The 11,285-nt window shown below is 44.4% G+C and overlaps 1 protein-coding gene across 1 annotated transcript in view; it reads right to left on the bottom strand.

The window, feature by feature from the left end:
• Positions 1-11,285, bottom strand: part of FNIP2 (folliculin interacting protein 2) — a 56,097-nt gene that overhangs the window by 27,922 nt on the left and 16,890 nt on the right. Inside the window, exons 9-12 of the mRNA XM_012726834.1 lie at positions 7,515-7,716; positions 7,122-7,210; positions 4,288-4,434; positions 4,013-4,182 (exon numbers count right to left, since the gene is read on the bottom strand). Coding sequence (XP_012582288.1) covers positions 4,013-4,182; positions 4,288-4,434; positions 7,122-7,210; positions 7,515-7,716 — 608 coding nt within the window. The remainder of the gene's footprint in view (positions 1-4,012; positions 4,183-4,287; positions 4,435-7,121; positions 7,211-7,514; positions 7,717-11,285) is intronic.

Here is an 11,285-nt window from a genome sequence, read left to right as displayed (position 1 = left end):
AGGGAATCATCAAAATGTTGAAACAAATCCCAACTGGAAAAGTTACTAAATAAAGGAGAGGTGACACAGAAATGCTAATAAATTAGACCCAAGAAGTTGGAATCCATCTGAGGAATGCAGTGAGATTGAGGAGGAAAGGCATTTGTACGGGCATGTACGAGATAAAACTAATTAAATGGCTAGATTAAGACTGAGAACAGATATCAGATCCCATAAGAAGTACTTCCCCGGGAACACTGAGGAAGTCCCTGGTCTGGAGCGTATTCCCGAGTGCAAAGCTAGCACGGGACAGAAACGACACTCAATAAGCCTCTCTGCAAAGAGTCTAGATTAAACGAGCCTTGTCTTCTGAGACTTTTGCAGCTGACTGAAATCATCTTTAGATACAAAAAACAAACAAAAAACCCCCTCAAAACATGAGTGATAGTCTGATACTAGAACTGGTACTTTGGGGGAAACTTTCCTGGCTAAGAGTTTAATTTTTCCTACTTGTGTGATGCCAGCTGCCAGCTGCTGTGGGGTATCACAGTCACTTCAGGAACTCATGGGACGATTCTGTTAGGTCAGTTTTAATATTAACAAAGGCTATGTATCTGAGTCTGGTATGGAAAGTAACACAAAGGAAAGCCCTGTCAGAGTAACTAGAATCTTTTTTAGCATGTATTTTAAACTTATGGTATTGTATATTTGAAATAACTAAGGTACAAGAGGGAAAAAAGTCAAACAGGGAAGGATATTAAAATATATAAAAATTATAATAAACTATAGAAAGTAATGAGCGTGATGTGTGTGGAAACAGGGCTGTTACTTCAGGGCCAGATGTCATAAATAATGCACCGTTAAAGTAGAAGACCTACGTTATTAAAAATTTATTGCGTCTTAAAGTTGAAGGTAATTTTTGAGTCCTGGATTGATGAAGTTACTAATTTTAGAGTAGAAACTCTGTTTTGATGAGTATAATTTTACAAACTGAGGAAGAGGTTACAAAGTAATGTGAATAGACTCACCACTGAACTAGGTAGATGGTTAAGATAATAGTGTGCTTTTTTTTTTTAACCACAATTTAAAATATAAAGTGAGAAAATGGGAGTAAGAGACAGAGCTAAGGGTTAACAAGTGTTTGCAGGTGAACAGGAAAGGCCAAACAGTGCAGGAAGGGGTCGGGTGGGGTGGGGTGGGAGACAGTGACTTCAGGGAAGGGCAGACAGAGACAGAGCAGAAGAGGGGAACAGGGAGAAGGGAGGGGAGAGGAAAGGAGGAAAGGCGGAGGCTGGACAGAGGGGAGCCAGATCCAGAGAGGGGTGAGAACATCAGTCATGGAAAATATCTAGGAAAAGAAAGAGGGAAAGAGGGGAGGAGAAAAAGAAGAGAAACACCCCAGGAAACGGTGAGAAGACAGAAACCTGGGGGGGGGGGGTAAACTGGGAGAGAAGTGAGGTGAGAAGCCAAGAGAACCAGGAGCATTGTGAAGAGAGACAGGGGCGGGGAGGCGGGGAGAGAAAGTGAGCAGGGAGAGAAAATGAGGCATGTTGAAGGGCCGCTTTTCCTGCATTACATTCTCCTAACACGATGTGCTCTTCAGACACTATGTCCCTGATCCTATCCATTGTCATCACTGTGTCTTTATTATCATTTACTTCAATCGATTTTCTAACTCCTCTTGTGGACTATGGTTGGTCTGTGGGTTATTTAAAAATAGCTGTTTAATTTCTGAGAATTTTCTCCTTATCATTTTTTTCATTGCTTTGCAATCAAAGTCCACTGCATTCTGAAAAACAGAATTTAAACTTTGGAGGAAAAAAAGTTGGAGATTTCAGACTTTTTAACCTATGTTAAATTAAGCCAATGATCTTAAGTCTTCTTTGAGGAGAAAAGCTACTTTCCACTTCTACCAATTCCTCAGGTAAGGTCACACAGATGGACCTGGAACTCTCAATAGGTGGTGGAAAGGACAGGCTTGTAAAGTCCCTACCCCTGTCCCATGAAAGACACACTCTACCCGGCCGCCCCTCCACACCCTCAAACACTACACCAAACACATGTCGCGCTCACGCTTCCGCTCCAGTGTGCCATCCACACCCTTTGACGGGTGGTGACCCACATTTTGGGAAACCTCACAGGGAGCTGGTGTCAGGCATAGGCAGGAAGAGGGTAGCGTCCTGAACAGCCAGCTTGAGTGTGGCAGGGCTCGGGGCTTGGGTGTGCCCAGTTTCTCTCCCCTTTCTGGGCTGCTCATGAGCCAGACAGCAATGAGCAGCCCAGCCGTAGCTGTCTGGGCAAGCTCTCAGATAAGCCTTTGAAAGACTGAATCCAAGATTGAATTGTTTCTATTAGGAATGAGGATTAAAGTTACATCTGCATCAAGGTATCTCCCCAGCAACTTACATTTTCCTGTCACTGGGTAAATATATAAAGGAGACAATAAGCATTGAAGTCCCTCGATTTTTTTGTAATAATATAAACTCAACCATCGTTCACACTTGGCTTTATGAAACAATCACATGACAGCCAGCGCCTCGGCCTTCTTCACACTAGTCTAGCCACAGCCAGAGCCCTGCTGGGTGGCCAGGGGGAGGGTGCACTGAGGCTCCAGTGACACATGACCTCCTTTGGGGGATGCAGAGCCCACAGGAAGGGATTTTGCCTTGTGATGCTGAACTCCTGGAATTAATGGCTGTCAATTAGTTAAATTTCAAATGAGAAGCATGTCTAATTATAAATACATTTATCTCATTAAATGCACACCACTTAATTAGATTGTTTTAAAATGGCTGACCCAGGCAGCATGAAACACCCTTTCTGTAACATCCTGCAGGTTTCCCTTCCCCACTTGGAGATACATTTTCTCAAGATCAGCCTCCCTAGCAAGAACAATAGCCCTTTGCTGCCCCAAGGAGAACTGTGGGGCCTCACTGTGCCAGGCAGGCTGAGGGCTTCCCTGCACTCAATACTGATCAGTTGTGCTACACCCACTTCTAACAATTTCTTCAGCTGTTCATCTGACTCCATTTAAGCGACTATCCCCCTAACCTTGGACTGTGTTTTCTCTTCTTACACATCTCATGCCCCTGAACAAGGGAAGACCTCTTTATTATCTACAAACTGAGGACAATAGTAAGACAGGCACAAAAGCCTATCTAATAATATGTTTAAAAAGCACTTGAAAACAGTGCTTGACTCACAGTATCAGCTTTCATTGTCATTGTAACAATCTGTTTTCTAAGATTAAAGTCTATATGTCTTTTTCTAGAAAAGTGTAAATTTCACATTTTTCTCAAACAAGCCTTCCTTAAAAATTCCCACCCCTCTACCTCTCAGTGTCCCCCAACATTAATATTTTCACCAAAGGGTGCTTATAAACAACTAATTGCCACAATCATCAGCTCCTTTTAAGAGCCGAAGAAACAGACACAGAGAGGCCAAGTCGCCTGCCCCTGAGGTCTGGACTTGATGTGGAGTCTGGCTCTGGCGCCCCTGGTCAGCTCTACACTGTATCGTCTGCCTCCAGCACCCTTCAGCAGCCCCTATCAAAGGGATGCTCCTGTTGTGACTCAGTCATCTGAAGAGCGAGTTTTTGAGACTACGCGGTGTCCCTAGCACGTGGCACCAGACTTGGGACAGTGTTTGCACTAAACACTCCAACTACCGATGAGTGAGAGGTCCCAGGGACCACCTCCCTCACCGGGCCCCAAACATGCAACTGTGGACTCAAACTCAGAATCTATTCTTCTTTTTACAGAAAGTACTATTTTAACATCTGAAGTAAGCCTTCCTTGCTCTGAGAGAGACGCAACTACGCTGAAGCATTTGCCTCCTATACCAATCCTGAGCACAAAGCTTAAGGAATTAAATGCCACCAACTAATTACAAGAAAGCAGTGTACAGAAAGACCAGGTATCTGACTTTGGCAAAAATTTAAAAGACGGTGAAATTAGTGTTACTTGACTCAAAAGCCTATTATTTTCCCCATTCCATTACACATAGTCTCTGAACAGCCATACTGGATACCAACCCAGCTGCGCCCAGAGAGGATTGTAAGGGTGCGTTTTGGCCAGGGTGTTCACGGACTGGGAGGTGCGTTTCTCTGAGAAGGCTTTAATGGGAGGGTGGTCAACAGGCATCACAGTCGGTACCCAAGCCAGGTGGTAGGTTAACACTGCAGTCAATAAGGCAGCAAAAAACCTTGGAGAAATGAGAAAACACAACCAGGTGAGTCAGTGCAGGGAGAGCCTGTCTGACATGCACACACGTGCGCTTCCATACAGGCTACACAGAGCTGACGCTTACTGGTTTTTATTGATCTGCTCTATCAGGAGTGTAAACTCCTTGAGAAAGCGCTGGCACAGCTGGGTTTTTTCCAAAGTGCTGGACATCATGGTAAGCCATATTGGTTCGGTTATCCTTGGAACAGAATATAAGTTCCAGATCGTCCCTCTATAGAAGAGAAAGAGAAAGAGAGACACACAAAACGGTCACAAATATCATTATGGTGAATCTCTGTATAGAAGAATAAAGAAGAAAACAATAATCATGATCTATGTAGTCTTCGAGGGATTCATGCAGGAAATAAACGGGTATGAACTATAACCCAAGGGCCACGTTTGACTGCCACCACTTATTTAGGGAAAGTTTTAGTGGGAACAGCCAGCCTCATTCATTTGCATATCGTCTGTCACTGTTCTGCACAGCAACAGAGTTGAACAGCTATGACAGAGACCTTTACATAAAAGGCATGCCAACGCTTGACATGAAATACTCATTTTTGGCCCTCCCTGGTGGCGCAGCGGGTTAAAGCACAGCACTGAGAATCTAGAGGCGCTTCCACATGAGTTCGATCCCCGCCTGCCCCGGAGGTGACCACATGGCGTGGCAGACCTCTCCTGGCCCGCCTGCTGCTCCCCTCAGCAGTGTACTTCGTCAATCTGCCTGTTCTGTTCCCCACTCTGTCTCTGGTAAATCCACTCACCCTCCGCATCTCTGGCCTGTACCCCAGTTCTATATGAATAAATAAATAAATCTTTAAAAAAAAAAAGAAATACTCATTTTTTAAACAATTCATTTTTGCAATGCCTTGTGTCAGGCCTATGCCCATTAATAGTAAAGAAATAAAGAAGAAAAGGAGTAAGCTATACTGAAGGTGGGGCCAGAGCTCACGCAACGCTCCCAGTCTTGGTTGGTGATTTAGTTCTTCAAGCCAGATCACTCTTTTCATTTCAGATGATAACAACTACAACTGACCCTTGAACAATGCGAGGGATGGGGTAGGGCTGTCTTAGGGGCACCAAACAGTCACACAGTTGGAAAATTCCACAAAGCTTGACTCCCCCAAAACTTAAATAATTGCCTGTATCTGATCAAAAGAGTCAGGTAACACATTACATTGTGTAATATGTATACTACACTGCATCCATACAATAAAGTAAGCCAGAGGAAAGGCAAGGCCACAGGAAAACAAACTACATTGACAGTACTGAACTGTATGGACCAACACCGCAAGTAGATGTCGTCTCTTCGCAGGAGAATCTGTGTACGGTGGGTCTGCTGTGTTATTCAAGAGTCAGCTGCGCATAAGTGGCTCTTCCCCGAACCACATTCCAGGTTTTTATATGAACAAGCAGCATCAAATTCTCAGAACTGTAAGCTATCGGAGAAACTATTTAGTCTAGTTCTATCTCAGATTAAGAAACAGGTCCAGCCACATTAAGTTATTTCTGCAAGACACAAATATTTAATGACAAGGTCAGGAGGCGAATGCAGGTCTCCCCACTAACTGGTGCGAAGGGCCAAAAAGGGCACGTGAACTCAGCTTTGGATCTCCACCAGGGGCTCTGAATTTAAGACACATCCTTGCTTCCTAAATCAAGAGGGATGAGATGTATTCTCACTCAATTTCCAGCTGTGCTCATAAAAGCCCTGAGACGCAACAGAACTGCACTCGGGCAAAAAGGACAGCGGGCCTGGGGGCAAGGGGCGGCTGTGGTCACAGAGAAAGGGGGTTCGCTTGCTAAAGCTCAGGTCTCCAAAGGCGGATACTTGTCACGGTTTCCGGAGAAGGAGGTGAGGAAGGAGAAACAAGGCCTAGGACGCCCACAGCGAGGCTCTCTGCTGTGTGCAGTCCCCCCTTCCAGGCCTCCCTCGTGCAGCAGCGGGCACATCCCGCATGGCCCACGCTACAGAAGATTCACTCCTCCTTGGATTGGCATCCAACAGCACCACTTCACACCACTTTGCAGATACCTGACGCAGGTCCTCTTCATCAGAAAATGACTCATGTGTTGCTCGAGTCCTTTACACCTAATCCAGGATTCAAAAAACCGGGCGATTTTGCCCAAGCAGCATTAATAGCTATCCAAAGCATAGTAGACCTTGTGTAGCAGAAAAATGTAACATCCTAAGAATTATAAAAACTTTTTATCCTGCTGCTGTTGTGCAAAAGTTTAGCTCATTTGCTTATCACTGCGTTAGAGGGGGATCCCATCCCCCATGGTGAAACTGGCACTTAAAAGAGGTACAACAATCAGCTCAGCACAGAGGATCCATCCACTACCCAAAGCACAGTACACTTTCACCTAGATACTAGAGGCAAGGACTCGAAAGCACCCGCCTCCTGACTAAAAAGGTCACTTGTTAGGATGACATGAGGCCGGCTAGCATGATCACAGAGCTTAATGTTCAGGCCAGGGCACTTCTGAGAGGGTACTCGGGATACAGTGGGAGGTTCCTGGCAAACTGAAGTGTTCATCTCCCCAAAAGACACATCCTCTCCTTCCGTGGCTTGGATAAGCATCTCTGCTATTTGCACTTCTGTCAAGTGGGGCCACCAGCGCTTACTCAAGGCTTTCATGAGATGACATGACACAACGAACAAGCTCATATTACTTTCCCATTCACCCTGCCAAAACAATCACACCAAAGACTGTCGGTAGTAGTGAGGTGACTGGGGAATGGGATTTTTTGCTCCACTGGACTCAGTTTCCATCTTGAAGGAAGGAACTGCTGATACGACTAATAACTGAAAGTCTGCCGACTGCTCCAAGCTATGGTCTCTATTTCTAGATCTATGGCTGCTCCTGCAACTCATAAATTTTCCCTATCGGATTTGTCAAGCTTTATCAGTTTACCTGAATTCTCCTAGAGCTTCCATCAGACGGCTGACGTAAAACTGGACACGGAGACTTGAATCGGCTATCTTCCTACAGGAGATCATGGCCTTTATGGAAGAGAAAACAAGCCAGATTATACTCTCTGAGAAAAACTCCATTATACTACCCACTGGGCTTTATTGTTAAGACAGCATTATAGTAAAAACCCTTAAGGCAATGACAACTTAAACCATCAGAAAGCAATAATTCCCTTTCCTAAGCAGGATCTGGCATCTATCATCAATGTGTCTAGGATCCACCACCGCTGCAAATGACACCTTCTCAAGTGATCTGATACATAAACAAAAAGACAATACCATTTCTAAAGCCCCATAATTGCTTCTCTATCTGACGCTGAAATACTCTTCTTACCTTTTCAATTGCACTCTTCAGCCTGTTCATGTGAGATTCAAATAGGGGGAAATGAGAAAAAAAGAAGTCTTGGAAATTTCTTTGTGCTTCTTCTTTTTCACACAAGGAAAAGATGATGCTTATGGCAATTTTCTTCCTCCGAACTATGGCTGGGTTGGAACTACAGGTTTCTTCAGCCAAGCTGAACGTCTCATCAATTGACCTAGAGGAAAAAGAAGTTTGAGAAGTTGTCATGCCTGGACCCTCCCTGGTGGCGCAATGGGTTAGGACACAGCACTGCAAGCATAGCAGCCACTTCAGTGAGAGTTCAATCCCCAGCTCCAGAGGTGACCTACATGGCACGGCAGACCTCTCCTGGCCGGCCCACTGCTCCCCTCAGCAGTGTACTTCATCAATCTGCCTGTCCTGCTCCCCCAGGGAGAGGATTCTGCCTGGTGAATCCTCTCTCTGCCCCTACACCTCTGGCCTGCACCCCAGATCTGTATGTATGTATAAATAAACAAATCTTTTAAAAAAAAAAGTTGCCATGCCTTTATGAATCCACTGAAAATAAACTGTAATGCCCATGGATGATTCTCAGAAAGCCAACCCAGAACACTGAGAAACACTGGGAGATTATGTACTCGAATCCATTCTTTTTTATAAAGCTGTCGTGAAAGATGAAAATACTGTTTTATAAAGCTGTCGTGAAAGATGAGGATACCGTAGTGTCCTAACTGGAAGTGTACTTGAAGACTAAAAGTTACTCCACATGCCCCCCATTAGGCTCGCCTTTGTCCTTTTCCCTTGTATTATTTTACTTGAGATGGCTGGCTAGGAAGGGTTATGAAACATCTGCTGCTCCAAGCACAGCCCCTTTGACTGGTTTGAAGATACAAAGCGATAAGAAAGTCAGAAGAGAAATGATCCAAATGGTCTTCCATTTAATGCAAGCCTGCGTTTAAGTATTTACTGGTACACTGAGGCTAACTTGCCCTGGGCCATTACAACCATTAGCTGACAGAACTTCTGTAAATGCTCAGAGGAATGCAGGAGATGGATAAAGATGGATAAAGCAGAAGCACTCTTAGAGTCAAATTCTTTAAAAAAAATACTTAAGATTCTATTGAGACTGCTTCAATCATAAAAGAACCATAAAGCAGATAAATTCTGACTGTAAATATAGGCCAGCCTCAGCTGTCATTCTGAAAAATCAGCATAACTGCCTCACGGCTACTGTAAGTGAGAGGGAAAATAAAAAGAATTACTTCTTTTCCTAAGACACTAAAACAGGGGCCTCCCTGGTGGTATAGCAGGTTAAAGTGCAGCACCATGAAGCTAGCTGCAGCCACTTCAGCAAGTTCGAGCCCTGCCCCGGAGGTGACCCACATGGCACGGCAGACCTCTCCTGTCTCACCGCTGCTCCTCAGCAGTGTACTTTGTCAGTTGGCCTGATCTGCTCCACTCTGTCTCTGGTGAAGCCCCTCACTGCTCCTGCACCTCTGGCCTGCATCCCAGTTCTGTATGCATAAATAAATCTTAAAAAAAAAAAAAGATGCCAAAGCAAACACCATAATGCTCATGAGCCCACGGACTGACACACAGTAGGTATGCAGTACACTTTCTCTCTGCCTTCCCATTTGCCTCATTCTTTCTGCTAAATATGGGAGGATACTGCTTCCTCCATTTTTTTTTTTTTTACTACAAATTACAACACAGCAATGACTTACACTTGGCAGAACCCAAGGCAATTAGCCTCCTACTCTTGGTCTTAAGCGAATTTAGTGCCCTACTCAGGGTCTCTAATGCGCCTATGATTTCAAACATACTCACATTTTAAAAAACATATATACATCAAAAGCTCTGTAGTCAGAGAAGCTGTTTTATTTTTAAAGGAAAGGAGATAGACATCTTGTTCAAACCTCAAAGGGCTACGATACTGTTTCTCTCAGCGTCAAGCAAGATCCCGAGATGTAGATGCGGCTGATAAGTCATCAGCTCCCACTGGCAGCCGCGCGGGCTGGGCGGAGCGGCAGGTGCTGGGCTTTAGATAAACCACTGACTGTTTTCTCTGAGAAACCCACATCTTAATCATCTGCTCCTCAGAAAAAATGCAGGGCGCTTAAAATTTTACTCAGTCATATAAGGCTAATCTTCTTTTCCAAGGTACCTGTACTATAAAACTGTTTTCCTGCACTAATTTATTTCTATTTTACACAGGGAATGGCGGCGCTTCCACTACATCAATCCTTTCTTCTTAGTATGGTATCACCTATTTCCCTTTTTAAAAAAAAAAGTAAAATGACCACATTCACCCACTCATTTTGCTAACACAGTGCTTCCTAGTCAGATGGTAATAAACACTTCACCATACGCGGGAGCGCGCGTCATCATCTCCAGCGCATAGGCGGTAACCAGTCTGCTTTGACACAGCAAAGAGCGCCACCTGCCGAATCTGTGGGAAACTGCGACAGCTAGCACAGCTCTAGGCAGCTTCACTCTACTGAAGCAACCGGCGTCTGAGATCAAGCATAAACTGGAGTAACTCAGGCCATGCGGCATTGTAACTATATTTCTAATAGTATTCCACAGTAAGATTGAGATTTTTTAAGTTTCAAATTTTAACTTAAAAAAAAAAATTAAGTATATAGCCAAACACTTCACATCTTCATGCGCTAGCCACCAGGTAAGATACACAGACTGCTTAGCCAGCGTGGAGAGTGAACAGTGATTCATCACCCTGCTTTGGGAAGAGAATGCTTCTTAGGCTTCTTAGCGACAAGGCTGGGATTACAGCCCAGAGTTCCTGTCTTCAAGTGTGGGCTCCACGGTATTTCGATGCTGGAAATAACCAGGTGTAGTAGCAGAGTAACCCCCAGGGGAAGGGGAGGTCCCAGGCATCCTGCCCCACCCTAGGAAGGGTGGAGCTGAGCTGGGAGGAGGAGCCTGAGAGGACAGAGATTTCTGAAATTTATCTCAGTGTTGCCACAACCTATTAAAGCTCCAGTGGCTGCTGTATCAATAGAAAGATCTTTCTCAAAATAACGCACTGAAAATTAGTTGCCATCTTGCATTTGCCAGGAGTGACTAAAGCTGTTTGCAATTATATCAACTGAAAGCAAGGTTGCATGACCTAACAAATGAATATGCAGAGGAAAAGTCAGAAAAACTTTATGATGGATTAAGATACTGCATTCAGTATTCCTATTAATTACATGAAATTGACACAAATGCAATTTGTAATCTTATAGATATCATTCATGACTAGTATTCCTATTACATTTTGTAAGTAAAATATTTTTAAAGGAAATGTTTTATATTTTAAAATCTTCAGTAATGTTTGCTCCTGATTTTTGAACAAAGAATCCTGGTGTTTCATTTTTAAGCCCAGGACACTTAATTTGGTGTACAGTCAGTAGAAATTCATTTGCTCCCAATGGAGACCTCAGTGCAAGTTCGAGTTGTGGAGAATTTTGGGAGGAGTGGGCTGTGGGATGTTATTTTGAATTTCATTCTCACAGGATAGAAAGACACTTGTGGAAAAAAGCAGATGCCTAGAAGAGAAGAATTCTAGTCACAGCGGCAAAGATGGCAGGACGCCTTCCAGAAGGGGGCATCGTGACCACCGTGATGGCAGCAGCAACAGGAAATGAGCTGCACTGGCTGCGTGTCATCGACCAACTCCTGACCAGCCTCCACCCCCGACCTGTGTCTCACTCACCTCTCCCAGCAGCACTGTGGGTTGGGGGTTGGCACTGGCCAACAAGTGAGGACGTGCCACTGAGCCTCCAG

Source organism: Condylura cristata, unplaced genomic scaffold (assembly GCF_000260355.1).
Source record: "Condylura cristata isolate star-nosed mole 26May11 unplaced genomic scaffold, ConCri1.0 scaffold00018, whole genome shotgun sequence".
Lineage (NCBI taxonomy): Eukaryota > Metazoa > Chordata > Mammalia > Eulipotyphla > Talpidae > Condylura > Condylura cristata.
This window is presented reverse-complemented; position numbering and strand designations above follow the sequence as displayed.